The sequence below is a fragment of the Hyalella azteca genome, unplaced genomic scaffold (genome assembly GCF_000764305.2).
Source record: "Hyalella azteca isolate HAZT.00-mixed unplaced genomic scaffold, Hazt_2.0.2 contig9001, whole genome shotgun sequence".
NCBI classification, from domain to species: domain Eukaryota; kingdom Metazoa; phylum Arthropoda; class Malacostraca; order Amphipoda; family Hyalellidae; genus Hyalella; species Hyalella azteca.
The window spans coordinates 81,125-100,214 of record NW_025939082.1 but is presented as its reverse complement, the minus strand read 5'-3'; the positions used below and the strand labels follow the sequence as shown (position 1 = coordinate 100,214).

The 19,090-nt window shown below is 37.6% G+C and overlaps 2 protein-coding genes across 3 annotated transcripts in view; both read right to left on the bottom strand.

The window, feature by feature from the left end:
• The window catches only part of LOC108676112 (phospholipase A(2)), a 111,554-nt gene extending 103,416 nt beyond the window's left edge, over positions 1 to 8,138 (bottom strand). The window contains exons 1-2 of the mRNA XM_047881856.1: positions 6,773 to 8,138; positions 2,398 to 2,635 (exon numbers count right to left, since the gene is read on the bottom strand). Of these exons, the coding sequence (XP_047737812.1) occupies positions 2,398 to 2,606 (209 nt within the window). The 5' untranslated portion in view covers positions 2,607 to 2,635; positions 6,773 to 8,138. The remainder of the gene's footprint in view (positions 1 to 2,397; positions 2,636 to 6,772) is intronic.
• A 75-nt stretch (positions 8,139 to 8,213) lies between these two features.
• Positions 8,214 to 16,579, bottom strand: LOC108676122. Of its 2 annotated transcripts, XM_018164162.2 has the most exons (6): positions 16,216 to 16,579; positions 15,178 to 15,221; positions 14,250 to 14,395; positions 13,833 to 13,955; positions 11,861 to 11,950; positions 8,214 to 9,666 (listed from the first exon to the last, which is right to left on the bottom strand). In XM_018164162.2, the coding sequence occupies exons 1-6, from the start codon at positions 16,391 to 16,393 to the stop codon at positions 9,489 to 9,491; spliced, it is 759 nt and encodes a 252-aa protein (XP_018019651.1). In that variant the 5' UTR covers positions 16,394 to 16,579; the 3' UTR covers positions 8,214 to 9,488. The 2 variants fall into 2 exon arrangements, with proteins under 2 accessions (XP_018019651.1, XP_018019652.1); XM_018164163.2 differs by lacking the exon at positions 11,861 to 11,950.
• Between the last annotated feature and the right edge of the window lie 2,511 nt (positions 16,580 to 19,090).

The window sequence follows — 19,090 nt, the reverse complement described above, 5'->3', positions numbered from 1 at the left end:
AATTTTTTTATTGAACCGCAAGATGAAATAAAGCATCTAGTAAAAAACAAGTTCCGTGCTTTTCGCTCAGCAAGGTACCAGTTTTTGTTCACATCGGAGGCACTAATGATAGTGCGCGGGCTCAATTTATTCTCATTATATGAGTTGCCCAGCTTTGAGGCATGGCGAAATGCAAGCATGACGAGAAAAAGATTGTTCATAAAAATAAACTGGTTTACTGGCTGACTGGCAACCCACTTTTTACTTAAACAGAAGAAAATTTAGATCTTATGCGAAGGAAAAGCCAAAAATAACTCTTAATAATAATTACTAAAATAAAAATTAATAGGAATACATTTATTAAAAAGGCTATCTTCACTTACAATACCTTTAATATAAAATTGTTGACAAGATTACAGATTTCATGGATATTTTATCGCTATATAGAAATGTTTGTTCACTTCCCTGTGATGAAAAAATATTTACTAATCTCTCTAAAGATCGGAGAGATGACCTAATAAGCGAGCACGATGAAATTCTATATTATATATAGACTGCAGCACGGATGGATTTCACTGTATAAATTAATTGATCGAACTTGAGTGATTCATTAAAATCGAACGAACGACTGGCAGGAGGCCGGAAGCTGAGTCAGCCTTTCCTAGAGACTAATTTGCTGAGAAGAGTTCCTCTGTTTCCAACAGGAGGAAAGACTTGGAAATTACAACGAGAAGGAAAACAGCAAAGACGCTGGGAATGAACCGACTTCAAAAAAGCTGTAATGTCTCAGCAGTTCACACAGATTCTTAAGACTTGAAGTAAATAGAGTAGAGCATAGGATATGTGAAGCCTAAATGGCAGGAACATTTCACGGATATAATGCTTTGCAAATTCAAATGAATGGTTTCTAATTTCAGTTATTAAAAAAACTTCAGGTGAATAATCCAGCAATGGTAAGAATGATCACTTTGATAATAAATAAAATCAAAGTAAGACTGTGCGAAATTACCAGCAGGAAGAAAAATCGACCAAAACTTGCTGGAAAATAACAAGCTACTTGCCTTGGATACTTCAAGAGGGATGGCCGAGTGGCTAAAATCACAAAGATAGGAGCAGCGCTGTTGTGAAAATTTTGGCTTAAATCGACAAGATGATGACACTGTTGAAGCATCGGCGACAGACCACAATAGCAAATTATTGTTACTGTGGAGAAAAACTGATATGGATCCGTAATCAAGATCCATAGTTCTGCAAAAAAAAATTGAATTAAAACGGAAACAACATTCATGTTGTCAGAATGTTGGAAGTTGTAACGTGTAGCCTCATGATTCAAATCAATTAGCATCTTTTGCAATCATTACGAGTGCAATATCCAGACCTATAAGAAATTCCCATGGAATCGAGACTAAATTCGTTCAGGCAAATTTACAAACAACATTCTAAGTTTGAGGCTCATCCATCTTGTGCCAGTTTTTGTGTTTCTCGCTTTGGCAGCTTGAAAGTTTCGTTGACGCAAGTTTGAGTCGCTGTTAAGTGCAGGTTTAGGGTCGATCGCAACTGATCGTGACAATGAAAATCATGTATAAAGTTGCGAGTCGTGAACGGTTGGATGCACACACGTTAAGTCGGCAAAACTCGTACCTGATAAATCACTAACTTCGGTAGCGCCACAAAGGAAAATCGATGTTGAGAAAAAAGCAAATCACAAATCTTGCAGCGGCGACCGTAAAACAGCTGCCTACAAACTGAACACGGAGTTGCGATGGAAAAACAAGTCGGAAGTTTTACGGGAACAGGGAAAAACATCTTCCAACATCAAGGCGGAAGTCATGACGTCTGTCAATGTGAGACACGATTTAAAAAAACTCGCCGACAAATTCGTACAAGTAGGAGAGCTGCACGAATCAGGAAGGAACGGACAAATTTTAGTATATAATTAAAAAATATAACTCAGTACTCACTGCATTGAGTGACAGAGAGCGCATTTTCTCGTCGACGAAAACATGAAGTCACGGACAGACGGACGGACAGACAGACAGACAGACGGGCGGACGGACATGGCGAGCACAATAGTGCATTTTTTCCATAAATGAGAAAATGCGCTAAAAATAACGACATATCATTTTTATTTTTTTTATCATTTTTATTCATTCAATTCTGGCTGAATTTTTTTTATATTTTTTGTAAAACTCGCACAAATAAATATTTTCATATCACATTGCGTGATTGGTTATACGTAATTTTCATTAATGCCAACAGCAATCCTAGTACGTCCTACTTTATTGCATGCAAAACCTCGTGACTTTTTTATAAGTAGGTACTGCAAAATTTAAATGGGTATATTTCTTGTCCTGTAGAATTTTTACACCATTACTGTAACACAATCATTAAAATTTCTTGTCCATTATCCACACTGACTTGTCTGCAATCATCTGACAGCGTGAGGTAGCGGCGTCGAGAAAAACGAATCTGCGTTCTGCAATGTCAGTGAAGCATGCGCCGTCTTGTTCATTTAACTTGCAGTTATTGAGAGCCGGAGGCATATCAACGGTCGCTGCTAAAATCAGAGACGCCGCCATGTACAGCAGTTTGCTGATAACGGTAGAGAGGGCGAGGTGCTGAAGCATGTTACTCCTAGCGTCATCCGAAGATTGGTCTGCGGAAGAAAAATACCTTTTTTGGACATGAATGTTTCAGTATTACAGGTGAGATTATTGAAATAAGAGCCTCATTATGCATCTGAATATGTCCCTAACTTTTGCCGGTTAAAAATGAGCAAAATATTTTCGAGAACTTATAAAAGTAAAACAGAAATAAAGTTATGTTATAAAAGTTTCATCAAATTTTTCTACCAATCCAAAAAGTTTTACATGAAGTTTGTAAGCTAAACATGGAGTTTAGAAATTAAATACTTAAATATTTAGTGTACTTTCTTGTACGTTTATCTAAATATGAAAACTTTAATTTTTTAAACTTAGTAGAGAAATGGGGCAAGAAACGGACATAACTTTTTTCGGACCTTAATCTAATTTTATTTATGGAGAACTTCCTAGTAATAACGTGCAGAATTTTGGATGAACAAAGGAAAATGCGGCGGATTAAGCAACCGGGTGGCATGAAGAAAAATATTTTAGGGACAAAGAACACTATTATAACTTGGTAGCTTTTTATCAATAAAATCCAGTCTATATAATATATACATTTCTATGTGAAATTTTTCAGCTTACAGAAAATAATTCAGTTTAGCAACGAGTCAAATAGACTTAATTTCAATTCTGTTATCTGTTGGAACTATTTAAGTCCTGCAACAACTTTACAAATTATGAACAATGCTCTTATGATAGTTTTCCACGTAATGCTTGCCCACGCATTTCAAATTAAACAGAAAACATTGATTATGAAAAATGATTATGCTAGTTTCATGCGTCTTCAGAATTTATTTGTTTATTGAGCAAATCAAATGAGTAATCTTTCATATACTTTAATAATGTGACTCACGGAGGATTATTTAAAAATGTCATTAAATCTGGTGTGAGCAAACCGCCATGAATCTGCTAGGATTACATACATCAGTTACTCATTCCTGGTATATTTTGAGTTTGGAATATTCTCTAACTTTTATCCCAGTGCCTAAAAAGGTAAAAGAACGACATTTGTTATAACAATGCGCAATTTTCATTCAAAATTGTTCTAAATTTAATTGAACATCTCTTTCAATATCTGTCAGCGTATAAAAACGAAAATCGTATACAGTTAGCTTTGGCAATTTTAATATAATATTTAAAATGTTACGTGTTTTTACATAATATTCATACCTGCAATCTATTTTGCGTGATGACACAGAATCAAAAGATATGTAACAATTGAAACCATTCATTAAAATCATTTACCAGAAAGAACATAACGACTGAAAACGGATAATAACTCGTTTACCAACTAAAGCCGAAAATGGTCAAAAGTCTGCGGTATTTACAACTAACGTTTCAATTATTCTGATGTCATTTCTGTTGGTAGATAGTAATTAATTCATTCCTGTTTACTTATAATTATGTAAGTAAAATGCTTTTACAAAACGCTTGAAGTTCCTAACTTTCTTTTATAAGAAATTTTGAGAGGGAATTTAATTTTTAGAAAAATAAATTGTTTCGAGTGTTTAGGGACTTTCCTTTCCAAGAAATCAAAAATGGGTGATTGATTACAGTTTTTCGTCAGCCAATGGGTCTTTAAAACCTTTTACGATCAAATCAATGAAGAACCTGCACCTTCTGTGGTACAGGGATAGTCTATCTAATTTAAATGTAAACAACCATAGCAGTTAAACGAACATTATCATGAAGTCATCCATATTCATTATTTTTTTTATGAAAAAGGGTCGTATATCGTGGCATCCCAAGTAACGGTTACTTAAGACTGACTGAAATAAAAAATCCATTTTTAATTGATTATTTAGGCAAGTTCTGACATTATCAGTTCTCTTAAATTGCAAGTTAAGCAAGGATCATAAACAACATAAATGTTAAGTAACTTACACGGAAGAGATCAAAACCGAACCTACCTTAGGCTACCTAGGTGGTCAATCAAGAGGATAATATGTGACAGATATCTTAAACAGGCTAAGGTTGATTTTGTCGGATAAGATGTGAATGGCCCTGCAATATATATTAGATAGTAATAATATATTAATAATGAATATAATGTATAAATTTTGTCCTTTCATAAGATAATTTCCGCTGGTAGATTATCATTTGGGTTTATCTCATTCATTATTAATTTTAAGGCTACAAATCCCAACATTTCTTTCAATTCTGTGTGGGCGACCTCCCGCATTTCGACGTATCAAAATTTGAAGATTGAACTCCAGTCTCCAAAGTGGTTCAGAGACAGCCCACCAGTCTGATTCCTTACTACTGCCAACGACGCCACACATTCACTTTTTCGTCCGCTTCATCTCCACTATATGAAGTGAAATCTCTAGCGTGCGTCTAGTCTGAGGTTACTGCCTTGAGAGGTATGGGACGATCCGAGGGCATCGGAAACAGCTCGTCTTATTACCGAGGACGGGTCTCTGCGAGAGCTCAGGAAAAGGCCGGCTGCTGCTGGTTGGTTGTCCGTCGCTGAGGCTCACAGTGTTGTGAAAATTTGTAGCTCCAGCCAGTTTGCATTAAGAATAACTGTCTCCATTTCAATACTCTCAACCCAAATAATAACGCCCTCCTTATCTTCCAAATGAACATACAGTCATTAGTTGACCAAATTATTATAGCCTCTTATTTTATGATAACTATTGATTATGAAGAGCACAGCTTCTAGGAACGTAAATGTAAGCGTTTGATGATATTTTGGACCCTAATATTCAGCTTGCTCTAATTTTCTATCGTATAAATTGGGGGCGTTTCATTCAAATCAGCTGGCATTTATTTGACAGGATGGGCGGCACGAAACTTAGCAGGTCAGTTTTACTGTGCTAAATGGCTGGCTTTCGCTGACCATGCAGTGAAGCTCCTGCATCCGAATCGAAGGACTTCCACCGAGCAGCAGCTCGGGCCAATATACTTTTTCCAAGTTTTATTGTGTTCACCTAACACAATTACGATTTCGTAAATTCAATATCATTGAAATGCTTGCGTTTCATAATAACTTCTCTTAAATTTATTCTTTCCTTTTCCTGAAAAGCTAAATCTCGCTAAAGTTTTGCACAAATAATAATTTTATGATTATAAAAATAATAATGAGAGTTGCGTCAGGCCAAGACTCCAGACCATTAGGTCAAAAAGAATTTTGAGCATGCCATTTTTGCCGACCAAATCCCTCATTTTTTCCGCTGCTATTCGAATCCATTCTCGGTGGAACGCGAGCAGATATGGAGAGTCCAATAAGCAGTCGCGTCCTTCGTTCAGAAATTGCAAAACATTCCGTCTCGTCCGAGTCCGATCGCTGGCAAAGAATTTCATTTAGTCCGAATTTCAGCTTCCAAAGCCGTCATTGCGACCAGGGCGTCGGCTAGCAATATGCGGAGAATAACAGGGACGAAGACACTAACGACAAGAAGCATTTAATTAACGGGAAAGTCACTTACTTCGACCTATTTTGTTGAGCAGCAGGGAGGGGAAAATTTTTGAGAGTGTAAATGCGATGTGCAAAATGTGCATCAGGTATGAACTATCGACATATTTAAAGTATGCATTTGAGGCGTAAACTTTGAGGTTTATCATACCAGAAAATTCCGTTATTTTCCAAAACAGTACTCATCGCTGTTCTCGATGTAATGCTAAAACACGATCGTCAAATTAAAACATCAAGGAGAATTTTTCTCATTTTCGATTTTTCAGGAAACAAAATCATTAGCGTTAAATTCATTCGTCCTGATAGTATTCCGTTATCGACCGTAGGAATCAATTCGGCAAATATACAGTGCAGCTGTAGCCCGACGTGAGTCATTTGTCCAGCTGGCTCCTGCCACGCACCGAATGATTTTCCAGCTTCCTACATCGCAAATAACAATTTGCAGAAGCTCTCACTGAAAAACTTGCCGCGTGATACGCGGGTGGCTTTAACGTCATCAATTGATATTTTCCTGACAAGTAAGTTTGTCCTCTGGATTTAACTCTCTAAGAATATCCTTTGCTTGCGTTATTTTAAATTAATGGGAAATTAAGTTTCAAATGTAAACTTTCCCGATACGCTTTATTGCCTTCGGAATTAAAATTATAATAATTTAAATGGACCAAATAATATTGCACTGGTAGGGAGAAATGTAAAAATATTATAATTGTAAAATCTTTTTGAACCTTACCTCGTATATCATAAAATATACACTGGACTCCTCTGCAACACACTATAGTCACTCTCACTCACAACTGCACACTAACATGGCTACGTGCAAACCACCTAGAAGCGAATTCCTAGCTACAGAAATGCTGAGAACATCTGTGACAAACATGTGGGAGCGTCACACACCTGACACAAGATATACCCTCAGCAAGTTATGGGCGCCTTAATGACGGTTATTTAATCTCCAAAGATTTTACTGCTATGATCTTCCACATTATTCGCGTGCAGTTTGCTGCCCTGATGACAATTTCTTGACTTTCCGTATACTCTAAATCTGACCGTATATACCTTATTTTTCTGCAATGATCATCCTATGAAGCAAAAGAATTCAGTTGACTACACGCGATTGTTCGCTATCTCGCTCGAGTGACTTCGCCTCCAATTAAGGCTCTCTTCATATACCTACTTTCTTTATTTTTGTTTCGAAAACCAAATACTCACCACAGAATAATGCATTTAATTATCCAATTAATTTAATTTCAAGTAAGAGTCCCATGACAAACGGTTTGTCCAGGAACAATTTGATATGCCCTAACTTGCTAGTAATGAGTGAAGACCTAAGAAACAAGACAAATTGAATCTAATCAATCTATAGCTTTCCCTTTTCTATACTTTTTCCTTATCAGGCCTTTGTTTAATCTTTAAGTTCGTGCACAAATAATTTTTTTAGGGAACGTCGAGAAATTTGCGTGCTTTCGGGCACCGTCACCTGAAATCTCTGGAGAATCTGTTTTATCCTATAAATTCGTATGACTCGTATAAATTGCTTGTTAACGCAGCGCTAGTTCCATTGCAATCGAATTTAGAATATATAAAAGGTTCGGTGCTCTATCTGTCGTTAATTATGCAAAAATAATTTCATAGTAGCTGCTATTCTATTCAGGCTTTTGTTATATATTTTAATGATTTTCGATTAATTGGGTGCAGAGCAGTCAATTTTTTACATAAAAAAATGACGCACAGGAAATTATTGCAATTCTGTCAAGGTTAGCTAAAAGATGTGGCTCAACAATATGTGGCCTATTTATTTCCTTTCAATTTTTAAGTCACTCCATTCTTGAAATTGATCATATAGTTATTATTACATTCATAAAAATCGCAATTTAAATGCCTTTTCGTTCCCATTCTACGTAACTGAGAAGTAATGTACACAAACACGACATCGTGTAATAGCGTTAAGCTATATAATTGTTAGCCATAATGCATATTCATCGTTTAAGTAGAACTTTCTTTCTGTTCAAGTGACCCAGAGGAAGCACCTTGAATTAAACGTATAAATCTAGGCAAATGTTAGCATTAGATCTTATAATTGTTGCTAGAGGTGTTGAGCGACGAGCCCATTTCCGCGACGAGCTACATACCGCAAAAAAATCAGGTATTAAATGGTACAAATCTTTATTTAATTCAATTAAAAAGTTTATATATTGTGAAACATGAAAACAAATAGGTTTACATATAGATTCCAAGCATTCTAAATATTTTTATCACACATGAGCGTCCCAAGTGACCACTTTGTATGGTATTTGCTTGAGAGATATCCGCCATATTCTTTCATAAAGATTCTTACTATTATAAGCAGAAAGGAAGTGTAAGAAAATGAGATATATATGACAATATAGCTGAAATATCGTTTAAAGATAACGAAGCGGAAAACTTTCACAAGATCCATACAGTTTTCAGAATATTGGAATGTTCAAGAAAAATTCAGAACAAATTTGATCAGCAAATATCAGGAGATATTTGCAGAGATAATTCAAATAGAGACTTAATTTTTGTAAGAAAAAATCTCAACAAGAACGGGAACCGCTTGACATAAAGTAAATAGAAACGGTAATAATTATAATCTATACTAAAGTTAAGATTATACGAGTACGTTCACAGCTCAGGTAGAGAAAAGAATTCATTGTGTTCGCCGCAAGATGACCTGGTGAATTACTCGTAGATTAATGTAGAGAGCCTGGTAGATGCGGTAAAATAAAAAACGCTCATTCCATCTAAACTTGACGATAATGAGAAGTTAAAATATTCCATAAAAATACATTAACACGTTTTGCCTTCTTGCTGCATAATACATCTACGAATTCAGCATGAAATTATTCATATATAATAAAATACGCCATGAAAATATTAGAAAATGTCTTGCTTTTCTACGTTCCATTTTACACAATTGGAATTGATGACAATTTAAACGAGCGGCGATATAATTCCCATTAGTAAAAATGGAAGTAAACACCTATTTCACCTTCTCAGAAGCTTGCGTATTAGGATATATTATTTAATGCTGCCGTTGAAATCAGGGTTATGAAACGATATTTAAACCCGGGGTTGAATTATTGATAACTCGGGTGAAATAAAATTTCAAGCTATTACCAATGATACAGCAAAGTTGAACGAAAGTCAATGTAGATTTTTAGGCACAAGTAGACCCGGATTCTTCACAAATCTTAATAAATTGATGTAAAAACTTGACTCGAAAAATAATATAATTTAGTTGACTTCCTAGCCAACTGTTGAGCTTCGGCTTGATGTATTACTTTTGCCTTCATTGATGCGATGAAAAGCTTTATACTTGGAATTTATCCATATTATTAATTAATAATTTATGTACTTTCGTCAAGTCACCGGGAATTTTGCTAACTAAAACGAAATTTTAAACCAAAGTTTGCGACACAGAGAAGTCAGCAGCGGGTTTTCAGTTTACGCTTGGTGAAAATCGTGGCAATCTTGCCGATGGCAACACCGATGCCGATGAAGGTGATGAGGTAGATGTTGAATGTCATCGTGATGAGCATCAAACACGTAGCAATGATGTAGTTCACAGTGTGCAAAACACCAAGAGCGCCCAACGTCAGCGTACTGCACGAAGAAAGTAGGAATTTATATACAAGTAGCTCACATACATTACTAACACCTGGTGAATTCATAAGCAGTCAATTATTCTAACCTCAATAGAATGAAAAACCGTAAAAATTGATAGCTATCAGTCATTGCTGATTGTGTGAAATATCTATAGTTACAGATATTGAAAAGAGGCATAACATCTACAAAAAGTAACTCTAAAGTAAAATTAGCATAGAATAAGTATCATATTGCTAAAAAATACGTGGAAAATACTAAATGGTTGACTAACGCGCATCACTAAAACTTAAAAACTTGGGTTTGGTTTAGAATGAATGGAAAAGATTTCTAGTGTTAATTACATTGCCAAAAAAGTCAAAATTTATTCGTAATTTGCTATAAACTGCATAAAAATTTTCCCAACAATCATTGACTAGAATAAATTGCGCTGGAACTGTCAGAAGAAAACAATTTTATCCTAACTATTTTGTGAGAAATTGTTCCGCGAATAAAAGTCAAACCATTATAATTACTATGATACTACAAAATCTACTAACAGTGGTAACAGTTTGTGCATGAGAACAATTGAGCCGCACCGCAGTTCTAGGGACCTATGGCACGAAGGCAAATAAGTAAATTGGTGTACAAGAATTGTTTACCAAAGGTTTACTACCGCATCATCTGTGAAGCCGTCTTGCGCTGAAAATTGCAATTTAATCACTATGAACAAGGTGGAGGATCGCGATTATCAAAAATTATTCACCATGTACAAGTAGCAAAATGTTTCAAATTATTAGCAAAATAGGAATAATAGAACGAAATGGTTGCACAAGACATCGGTCACCCGCACGAGAGTTACAGAGAAGGAGAGTGCGCGGTATCCTGGCTACGCAGAACTGAACCATACAACTGAGACCCGCAGTCAAATGTCGCGCGTTCTGGGGTGCATGCCTGCATGGGCGCTCTGGAACAAAGCCTCAGGATCAAGGAGAAATTTTGAGGAGAAAAAAATGTCGACCCTCTGGCTAGATTTTACAAATGAGATAGAAAGCATTTATGTGAATTAAAACCATTAGAAATGACATGTTGAGGGGCTCGAGATGATGTGTAAAGTTTCAGCGGACGCAGTGTTCATGCAGAGCATGCCAAGTGTCAGAAAGCAAGCGACTTCATCGGTTATGCAAACAAGGCATGCGTGTTAGACCTCGTGCGGAGAAAAGTTCTAAAGGATTAGTTACAGCTTTTCTATAATATCTTTTTGGGCGAAAATATACTGAAAACAAAATGCGAGTATTTAGCATGCAACAGGAAGAGTAAGGGAAACATCCCATAGCTTACCATTGCACGATAGCCAGCTGCATGCCAAGATTTCCAGAGGATTTCCATTAGATAATAGTTCTTAATGGACCAAATTCTATTCTTTCCTAATACTGTACTTAAAGGTAATCCGAAAGTCCCTAGAAACGTCCTTTGTCATTTTAGGCTAAGGTCATGATGTTCGAACACTTGTGTGCTCTGAACCCAAGCATGTTTGGGCAATCAACATTAATTGCTGTACTTTGTTCATACTGTCGAATTAACGAGGTCTACTACAATGTTCAAATGGTATTAACAATACATTTTATCTAACGTTTGATGGAAATAATGATGGAAGTGACTACAGAAATTAATATGAACACTTTTATTTTGAGTTTATTTAGCCTTTAACATCATACATATTAGTCTTAAAACTATTTATTCCAAATAACTAATGGATTTAAAAAAATTTTTACTGCGGTACGTAAAATTCGTGCAATGGAAGGAAAATGATGCCATCACTAACTATATAATTAGTAAATCACAGCACAAAGCGCGTGGAATGTGTGTATTCCTGCATTAAAAAATCAGTGAAATTAACCCATGAATGGTGCATATTCGATATGTTATATTAGTTAACGACTCGTGCTACGTGTGATTATATTTCGGTTAAAAAATAATGACATTCAGCCTCTTTGGCAGGATTAAATGTGAAATTTATCAGTTTGATCATGAAAATAGTGACATTCAGCCTCTTTGGTAGGATTAAATGTGAAATTTATCAGTTTGTATATAAAAATATCGACTTTCAGCCTCTTTGGCAGGATTAAATGTAAAATTTATCAGTTTGGTTATGAAAATAGCGACGTTTTTAGCCTGCCGTACATGAGGGAGTGAGAGGAGCGTCTTGTTATACCTGCGGTCGATTCGAGGAGACCTTGTGCTCCGCGGCGCCGAGGCGTCGACAGCGTCGTAGTGCGAGTGGTTCTTGCTGCTCAACAACTCGCTGCCCGACGTCGGCAATGAAAAAAATTAAGCCTCGCTACAGCCAATTAAAATTGGGTTCTTAACTCCAGTAAAGACAGAGTCAATAACTAAGCCCAACTAAAAACGAAAAGAAGGAGATTCATCCCTCGTCCGAAGAGAATAAACGACTAAAGTTATTAGTATTACGGTTTAAATCTTTGTTATTAAAGAACTAGCAGCGAGAAATAAGCTTCACTGAAAGGCGAAAAAAAAACATTGACTTCTTATTAAAATGCAATAAAAAATAAAAAGGTTACCTTACAATAGTGTTGATATATCCAAACGCCAATTCAAGATTAAATTTTATGTTTAATGGATGCATTCCTTTATAAAATATTGCAAACAAAGCATTAACATATGCTTGTTAGTGAGCATACAACAGATGAAAGGCATTGGACAGGACTGCATTAAGCGCACATTGAAACTTATTAGTCGTAGAAAAAAAAATTGGCACTGTGAAGTTTCATATTGATTTCAGCTTGAAAATTTACATATATTTTTTTCGGACAGTTTTTCGAAGTAACCGTATTTTAAATCGTACGTGTTTTACTTTGCCAAATGAAATGGGAACCAGAGAGTTTGAGGGTGCTCTTGATATTTAGGCAATTAAAGTCCTGCCATCAACCGTTTATCATTTAATGCTCATAATAAATAGCAATCTTATGTCGATGATAGCACGGAAAAAGGCGTCAGAAAGCACAATTACACAAACTTTTCATTACAAACATGGCATTGAAGCAATATTCTTTAGTATACTTATTAATCCGTAAATTTTACCTGCCCTGATGACTATAGAATTGATCGTGTTTGACGTTGAACAAGCGTATATTTTTTGTGCGTCACTGGCGCCTGTCAGAAGTCCTCCCGACTTGAGGTTTTAACTCCCGACTTGAGGTTTTAACTCCCGACTTGAGGTTTTAACTCCCGACTTGAGGTCTTAACTCAAGACTTGAGGTCTTAACTCCCGACTTGAGGTCTTAACTCCCGACTTGAGGTCTTAACTTCCGACTTGAGGTCTTAACTCCCGACTTGAGGTCTAAACTCCCACCTTGAACTCTTATCTCCCGACTTGAGGTCTTAACTTCCGACTTGAGGTCTTAACTCCCGACTTGAGGTCTAAACTCCCGCCATGAACTCTCATCTCCCGACTTGAGGTCTTAACTCTTGACTTGAGGTCTTAACTCCCGACTTGAGATCTTAACTCCCGACTTGAGATCTTAACTCCCGACTTGAGGTCTTAACTCCCGACTTAGGAGGATGAGGGTGAAAAAGATAAAAAGTAATGCCCATGTCTTGTATTGCAACATGGATAACATGGCAAACAATACTTAGGTCAAGCGAAAAAGTTCAAGCAGCTTTCATGCAGAAATATAAGCAGAAAAAAAACTAGAATCAGAAATGCATAGGCACTAACTGATTAATACCGATGAAAAAATAAAATCTCTAAGGAACCCGAGTGTTCATATGATTTTGTACGTGAACGCTCTATTTAAATAATCCAAAGTTGGTCGGAACAAAGTCCAGATTTTTTAAAATTAATTATCGTCGATTTCCTACATGTATCGGTTAGCATGATCAGCGTTTTAATGAAAATCTGTCCATTTCAACACGCAGGTGCTTCTATTCCAGGAAATATAGAACTTTCAGCCCATATTAGCAAACATTTCAAATTACAGTTCGATTTTCTTCCGACCATCCATTTTTTGAATATCAAGATACGTACATGCCGGAAGTTCTCTTTGAATTCAAACTTGTAGTTTACACGATAAAAGCAAAACTGTTCTTCACAACAGCTAAGGAGCGTTTGGGTGACTTTTTCATGGCAGTTGTTGTATTTTTCTTTGGATGGCTCATGAACCAACCTGATGGTGCGGCTGGAGTTGTCCGCGGGTTCTTCCATCTTCTGGCCGTTACACACAGCGATGTCGTCCGATTCTGTCCGCTGTCCGCTGGTGCACGACCCATGCTTGGCCTCCAGCCACCATCTGCAAGCCAATTTACTAATTAAACATTTTATATGACTTTATTAATAACTTTTTATTCATAATTTCGATGACAAAATTATCTGCTGACCAAATTAATGACACAAAGCTTGCGAGTACTGGAGCATCGTGGCATCAGGCTTTGAATATATGAAATTAGTTCAAATACCAGATGGCGAGTGCCGTCCCAGCAACAGTTCGACAATAAAGATCAGGAACATTGATTACAATTTGTATTATTTTTTCATTGTTTCATTATTTTTATATATATATTTTTTTGTGAAATAAAGAACTCACGCAAGAAGTCTGAGGTACTCGAGGGCGACGGCCACGAGAAGCAGCACTAGGCAGGCGAAGAACAGAGACCCAGCAGAAGAGGTCACCGCCCACGGGAACAGCAATACTTCGTCAACCCCAGCCTGCAGCAGGCCATCGCCGTGACCCTGTGGAGGCAGGAGCTAGGTTAGTCAACCTACTGTCATTCCTTGTTAAGTCTACCAAGACTTTGTCAATTTGGCTGACAAACCTCAGGGGCTGTGCTGTTGAAGCTCGCTAAGGTGGTACTTGTAGCGTTCCAAGTACTCTTAGCAGCAGATCTCACCTCTGTGATAGGTGAATTCAGTTTTAAAAGCTGTCAGTGATTGTGCGATTCTGTTACGAATTCGGAACTATTTGTGATGATACAAACCCTGAAATCCCCCTAATCTTGTTCATTAACTAATACTACTGATAATCGAATGAGTTATATTAGTGTCCACATAATGACATATATTCTTATCCACAGTACGAGCAGAGAGAGGACGTAGCACTGATGCACCATTTTTGCTGGTCGGAATTTAGGGTATTGGAACAAGAAGTTTATCGCAATTTGGACTTCGCGTGATGTAATGCCCCAACCCAGTTTCCCTCCCTGAATTCATAAGATGTTACGCCAGGTTATAGATTGATTGTTCGATCAAATTCATCGCATGAGTGATAAGAGTTAATCAAGTAATTCACCCGATTTCTTAAATGTACAGCAATTTTGTATCGGAAGATCCATCTGAGTGTAGCGGAAGTTTATTGTATGTAAGACCCTAATTTTTCGATTAATTACATATGCTCTTTTGCACCTTCGGAGATTATGACTCCTAAGATTATAATTTATCCACTAATAAGTCACCATTTGTATGATATTTCCTTCCTGACCAAAACTTGACTTGCATTAAACTTTTGCTTAACTTACGTTGGTTAGAACATAGTGTCCGGAATGAGGATCCCCTCCACCATCTGTTGAAAAGTTATTGGAATTATTTATTTCTTAATTTTTATGTCAAATTAAATCAATCGGCATACCATAACAATCGTTGATTTAATAGTGCTAAGAAATAGGATTTTAATTCTAGTAATTAACTTGAACAACGGCGAAATTTCTGCGCATGTTGTGAAACTTTAAGACAAAGGTTTTGCGTGACGCTGGTTTGTTTGTAAAACAATGGGTGCGAGGAGACTGGCTCACGTCGCTCAAGTATGAGTATGACTGGAAGCCTTCTATATACTACTGTGAGACTACTAGTGTAGTGTACTCGCTTACTAGTTGTTCATGGTTATTTGCTCAGTACTGTTTGTTGTGAAGCGGCGTACAAAAAGTTATTAAACCGATAGGCTGAAAAATATTTTTCAGAAACAAAACAAAAAGTTTTTATATGGTGCTGTATACGCAGCATATAGGCCATACTGTATAAGTTTCATATGTTGTTGTACGTAGAATATAGGATATACAAGTTCCATAAACAAATAAATTACAGGAAAGATTCTGAGAACAAAAATCCACGATACAGGATAATACCAGCACTCAAGTAACAACCTACGGGGACGTAACACATTTTAGCCTAAAATACGCAATCGATGGGAAAAAGTCACCATATAAACTTTCAAAATGCAAATACAGTCAGGTCATGCATGACGTTCGGAGCACGAAGCCTTTCACTCCCAAGCTACGATGAACTGGGTGACGGGAAATCATTCAATTAACAATTACATCCAAAGCTCAAAAATACATTGGCCGTACTAAAAAGACATACGATGTAAATTGGACCTTAAAAATACAGAGAGATATTCAGTTCTTAAAAAATTTAGCGCGCAAATCTAACGCAAAAAAGCGCGCAAATCTAAGCTCAAATAGTTACTAAGGTCTCAGAAAAATATCCAAGGCACAGATATGAAGCATTTTATACAGATGACAGTACCTACCATGTAAAATTCATATAGTTCATATTCTTACGTCGTTGGTCCACGTCTGGAGATGGCGATGACATGACGAGTGTCGAGTCGTGGCCTGCATGTCCTCCCGACATGTCGTGGCCAGCATGTCCTCCCGACATTACATGGCCTGCATGTCCTCCCGACATTACATGGCCTGCATGTCCTCTTGACATGTCGTGGCCTTCGTGACCGGACATATTGAATGTGATGGGTAGGGGGAGCTGAACAAAATAATGTTCTACTTGCTTATTTTTTAAATAAATTGAGTCTCGCTTCGAAAGTTGAATGAATGATGGTAAAAAATTTGGCCTAGGGACTTGTACACTAATTTTTTTAAACAATGGAACTAATTATGCCATGAGTTATTGGTCCTATTCTCCATCTGTAAAGACACGAAAGTTAACACAGCGGGGTTATTCGATACAGGACTTAGTATTATAATACCAGAAATTACTTCGTAATAATTTGAACTCAGGATTTTTGAGAAACGTAGAACAATGAAAGGCAGAACCAGAAGATTATGGAGCATGACAAGCCTGATTAGATCAAATAAGAGACGCAATAGTCTGAGAAAAGCTAGCTAGCCACAGGGTGCTAGCGGATTGCCGAAATACAATATAAGTCAGTATGCTCGGCGACCGGAGGTTAAGTTGAGGTTAGATAGGGCAGAGAATGCATTCGTGTGACGGTCATTTGAGTGGGCCATTGTAGATATTCAGTGAGAGTGAGAAGCTGATCCAATGATCTTCGTTCTAGGGGACGCCTTTCATCAGAGCCAAAACGATTTCATCGAATAACTGGAGCAAAGGCAAAATGATTCATTGACCACTGACAACGAAGAGTACCTTGCCCTACATACTGTAATTTACTGACGGCGGCATGAATCATCACCTGCGGCACAAATTTTCTCTTTTTCCGAACGCCATGATCGAACTGCGACGTCAATATGAGCGGAAGAGTTGAAGCAAGAAAAGGGCAGTGAAATCGCGCGGAAAGTCGGCGACGCAACACCGAGCATCGCCGAGGCTAAATGAGACGTGCCCGTAAGCAGAAGCTGAGGTGCGAAGCCCTGTTCCCTCGACCACGTGTGCACGCCGGCAGCGCTAAAGCGGCTTTCCATTGGTAAGCTACCTCAGTACCAGATCAAACGGGATTACTTCTTAGAGAATGATGCTGAAATTCTTTGTTGTTTAAACATATGGTATGTTTTGTGCTGTATACTCTATGATCGAAGTTTCCCGGCCGTTCGGTTATGCACTTACTGGCAGCCAACACTGTAAATATAAATTCGAGGATCTGCAACGTGCATTACGAATAGATCAGATAGATCACTCGAGCTTGACGACACGGAAATCGGCCAAAAAGCCCGGAGTTATTCAACGTTGCTGGATGATGATTGGAATAATCTACATTAATGAGTAAAATATTTTATACAATCGTTTTAGAAAAAGTTTGTGGGCATACTGGGGCATGGTTAATGGTATATTTTCGGTGGGAAATGGGCCGGTCTAGTACTGCATGGGGAAAGTCAAGGCCGAGTGCGGCTAAGAAATTTTTGTGCGGTTTGATACGTTGACAGGATTCCTGCACTTTGAGAACATAAATGGATACTGCCCGAGATCTGCAAGCATTTGGAGAATTCGAATTGTTCGGTACTGTTGAAGACACCATTGGGCGGTTGCCGTGCTGCCTGGACTCCTATAAGTCAGCAACCAACTCAGCGTCACAACAGAGTTTGGGTGGCAATGAATAGCAACAAAGTGAAGAAGAGCAACCAAGTACGGTTGAGTAACTGAGGACTACGAATTTCGGTTGAGTAAAGAAGATTCCATTGAGTCAACTTGAGCAACCGAGTTCTGATGAATGACAGAGAGGCAACCTTCTCTGCAGTTAAGGGGACCGTTTCGGTCAAAAATCGAAAATTTTTGCTTCTCCGGTTTTAGTCTCATCTTAAAGCTGACATTCTGCCCTATCCAACGGTACCATTGCCATCTCTGTACGTTGATTTATGCTTTCACGACAGATCATGAAAGGGGGGTGGGTGGGGGATTTTTTTAACAAATTAGATAGAAGTTAATTAGCTGCTGAGCACTTTAAATATAGTGTCTACTTGAGTTGCGCTTCAGTTACCCGTTTAATCTCATCTTAAAGCTGACATTCTGCCCTATCCAACGGTACCATTACTATCTCTGTACGTTGATTTATGCGTTCACGACAGATCATGAAATGCGGGCGCGGGGAGTTCTTTAACAAATTAGATAGGAGCTATATTGCTGCCCAGCACTATAAATACAAATGTTTGCTCGAGGTGCAGCTCAGTAACCCGCCTGACGTTGTATGAGGAGGTGTAAATGTAGTCGCTCCCACCATCCTTGAGTGGAATCAAGCTCCATAAACGTTTAGTTTCGTATCCTTGCTACATTGAGTGCCAATTGCGATGCAGGCGGGACTTTGTCGCGCTCTCCTGAACATTCGTAGTTATTGTCACGGAAAACCTATCTCCTCCTAGAGTTTTAAAGTTACAGCAATGAGACATATACCATTCGATTCGTAAATAAAATCTCTAGAAATGATCCGGTCATTTTTTTCGATTTCGTTATAGTTTGGATTATATTTTGCAAAAAGGTGTGGCGGAGGGGTGGAAATTTGAAATTTTTTGGAAAATCCCTCCTCCTCCCGAACAAATTCGAAATTCAAAAAAATGACCAGATAGATTTTAGATATGGTCGTTCCCAATTGAATGATACGTGCCTCGATGTTGCAGCACGATATTTGTAGGGGGAAATAGATTTTTAATGTGCCCCTTTTTCGCCGTTTTCTATCAATTTCACGTTTTCTTTCATTTTTTCGAAAAATTGACACGAACAAAAAGTTCTTAGAGTTCTGTTTTACAT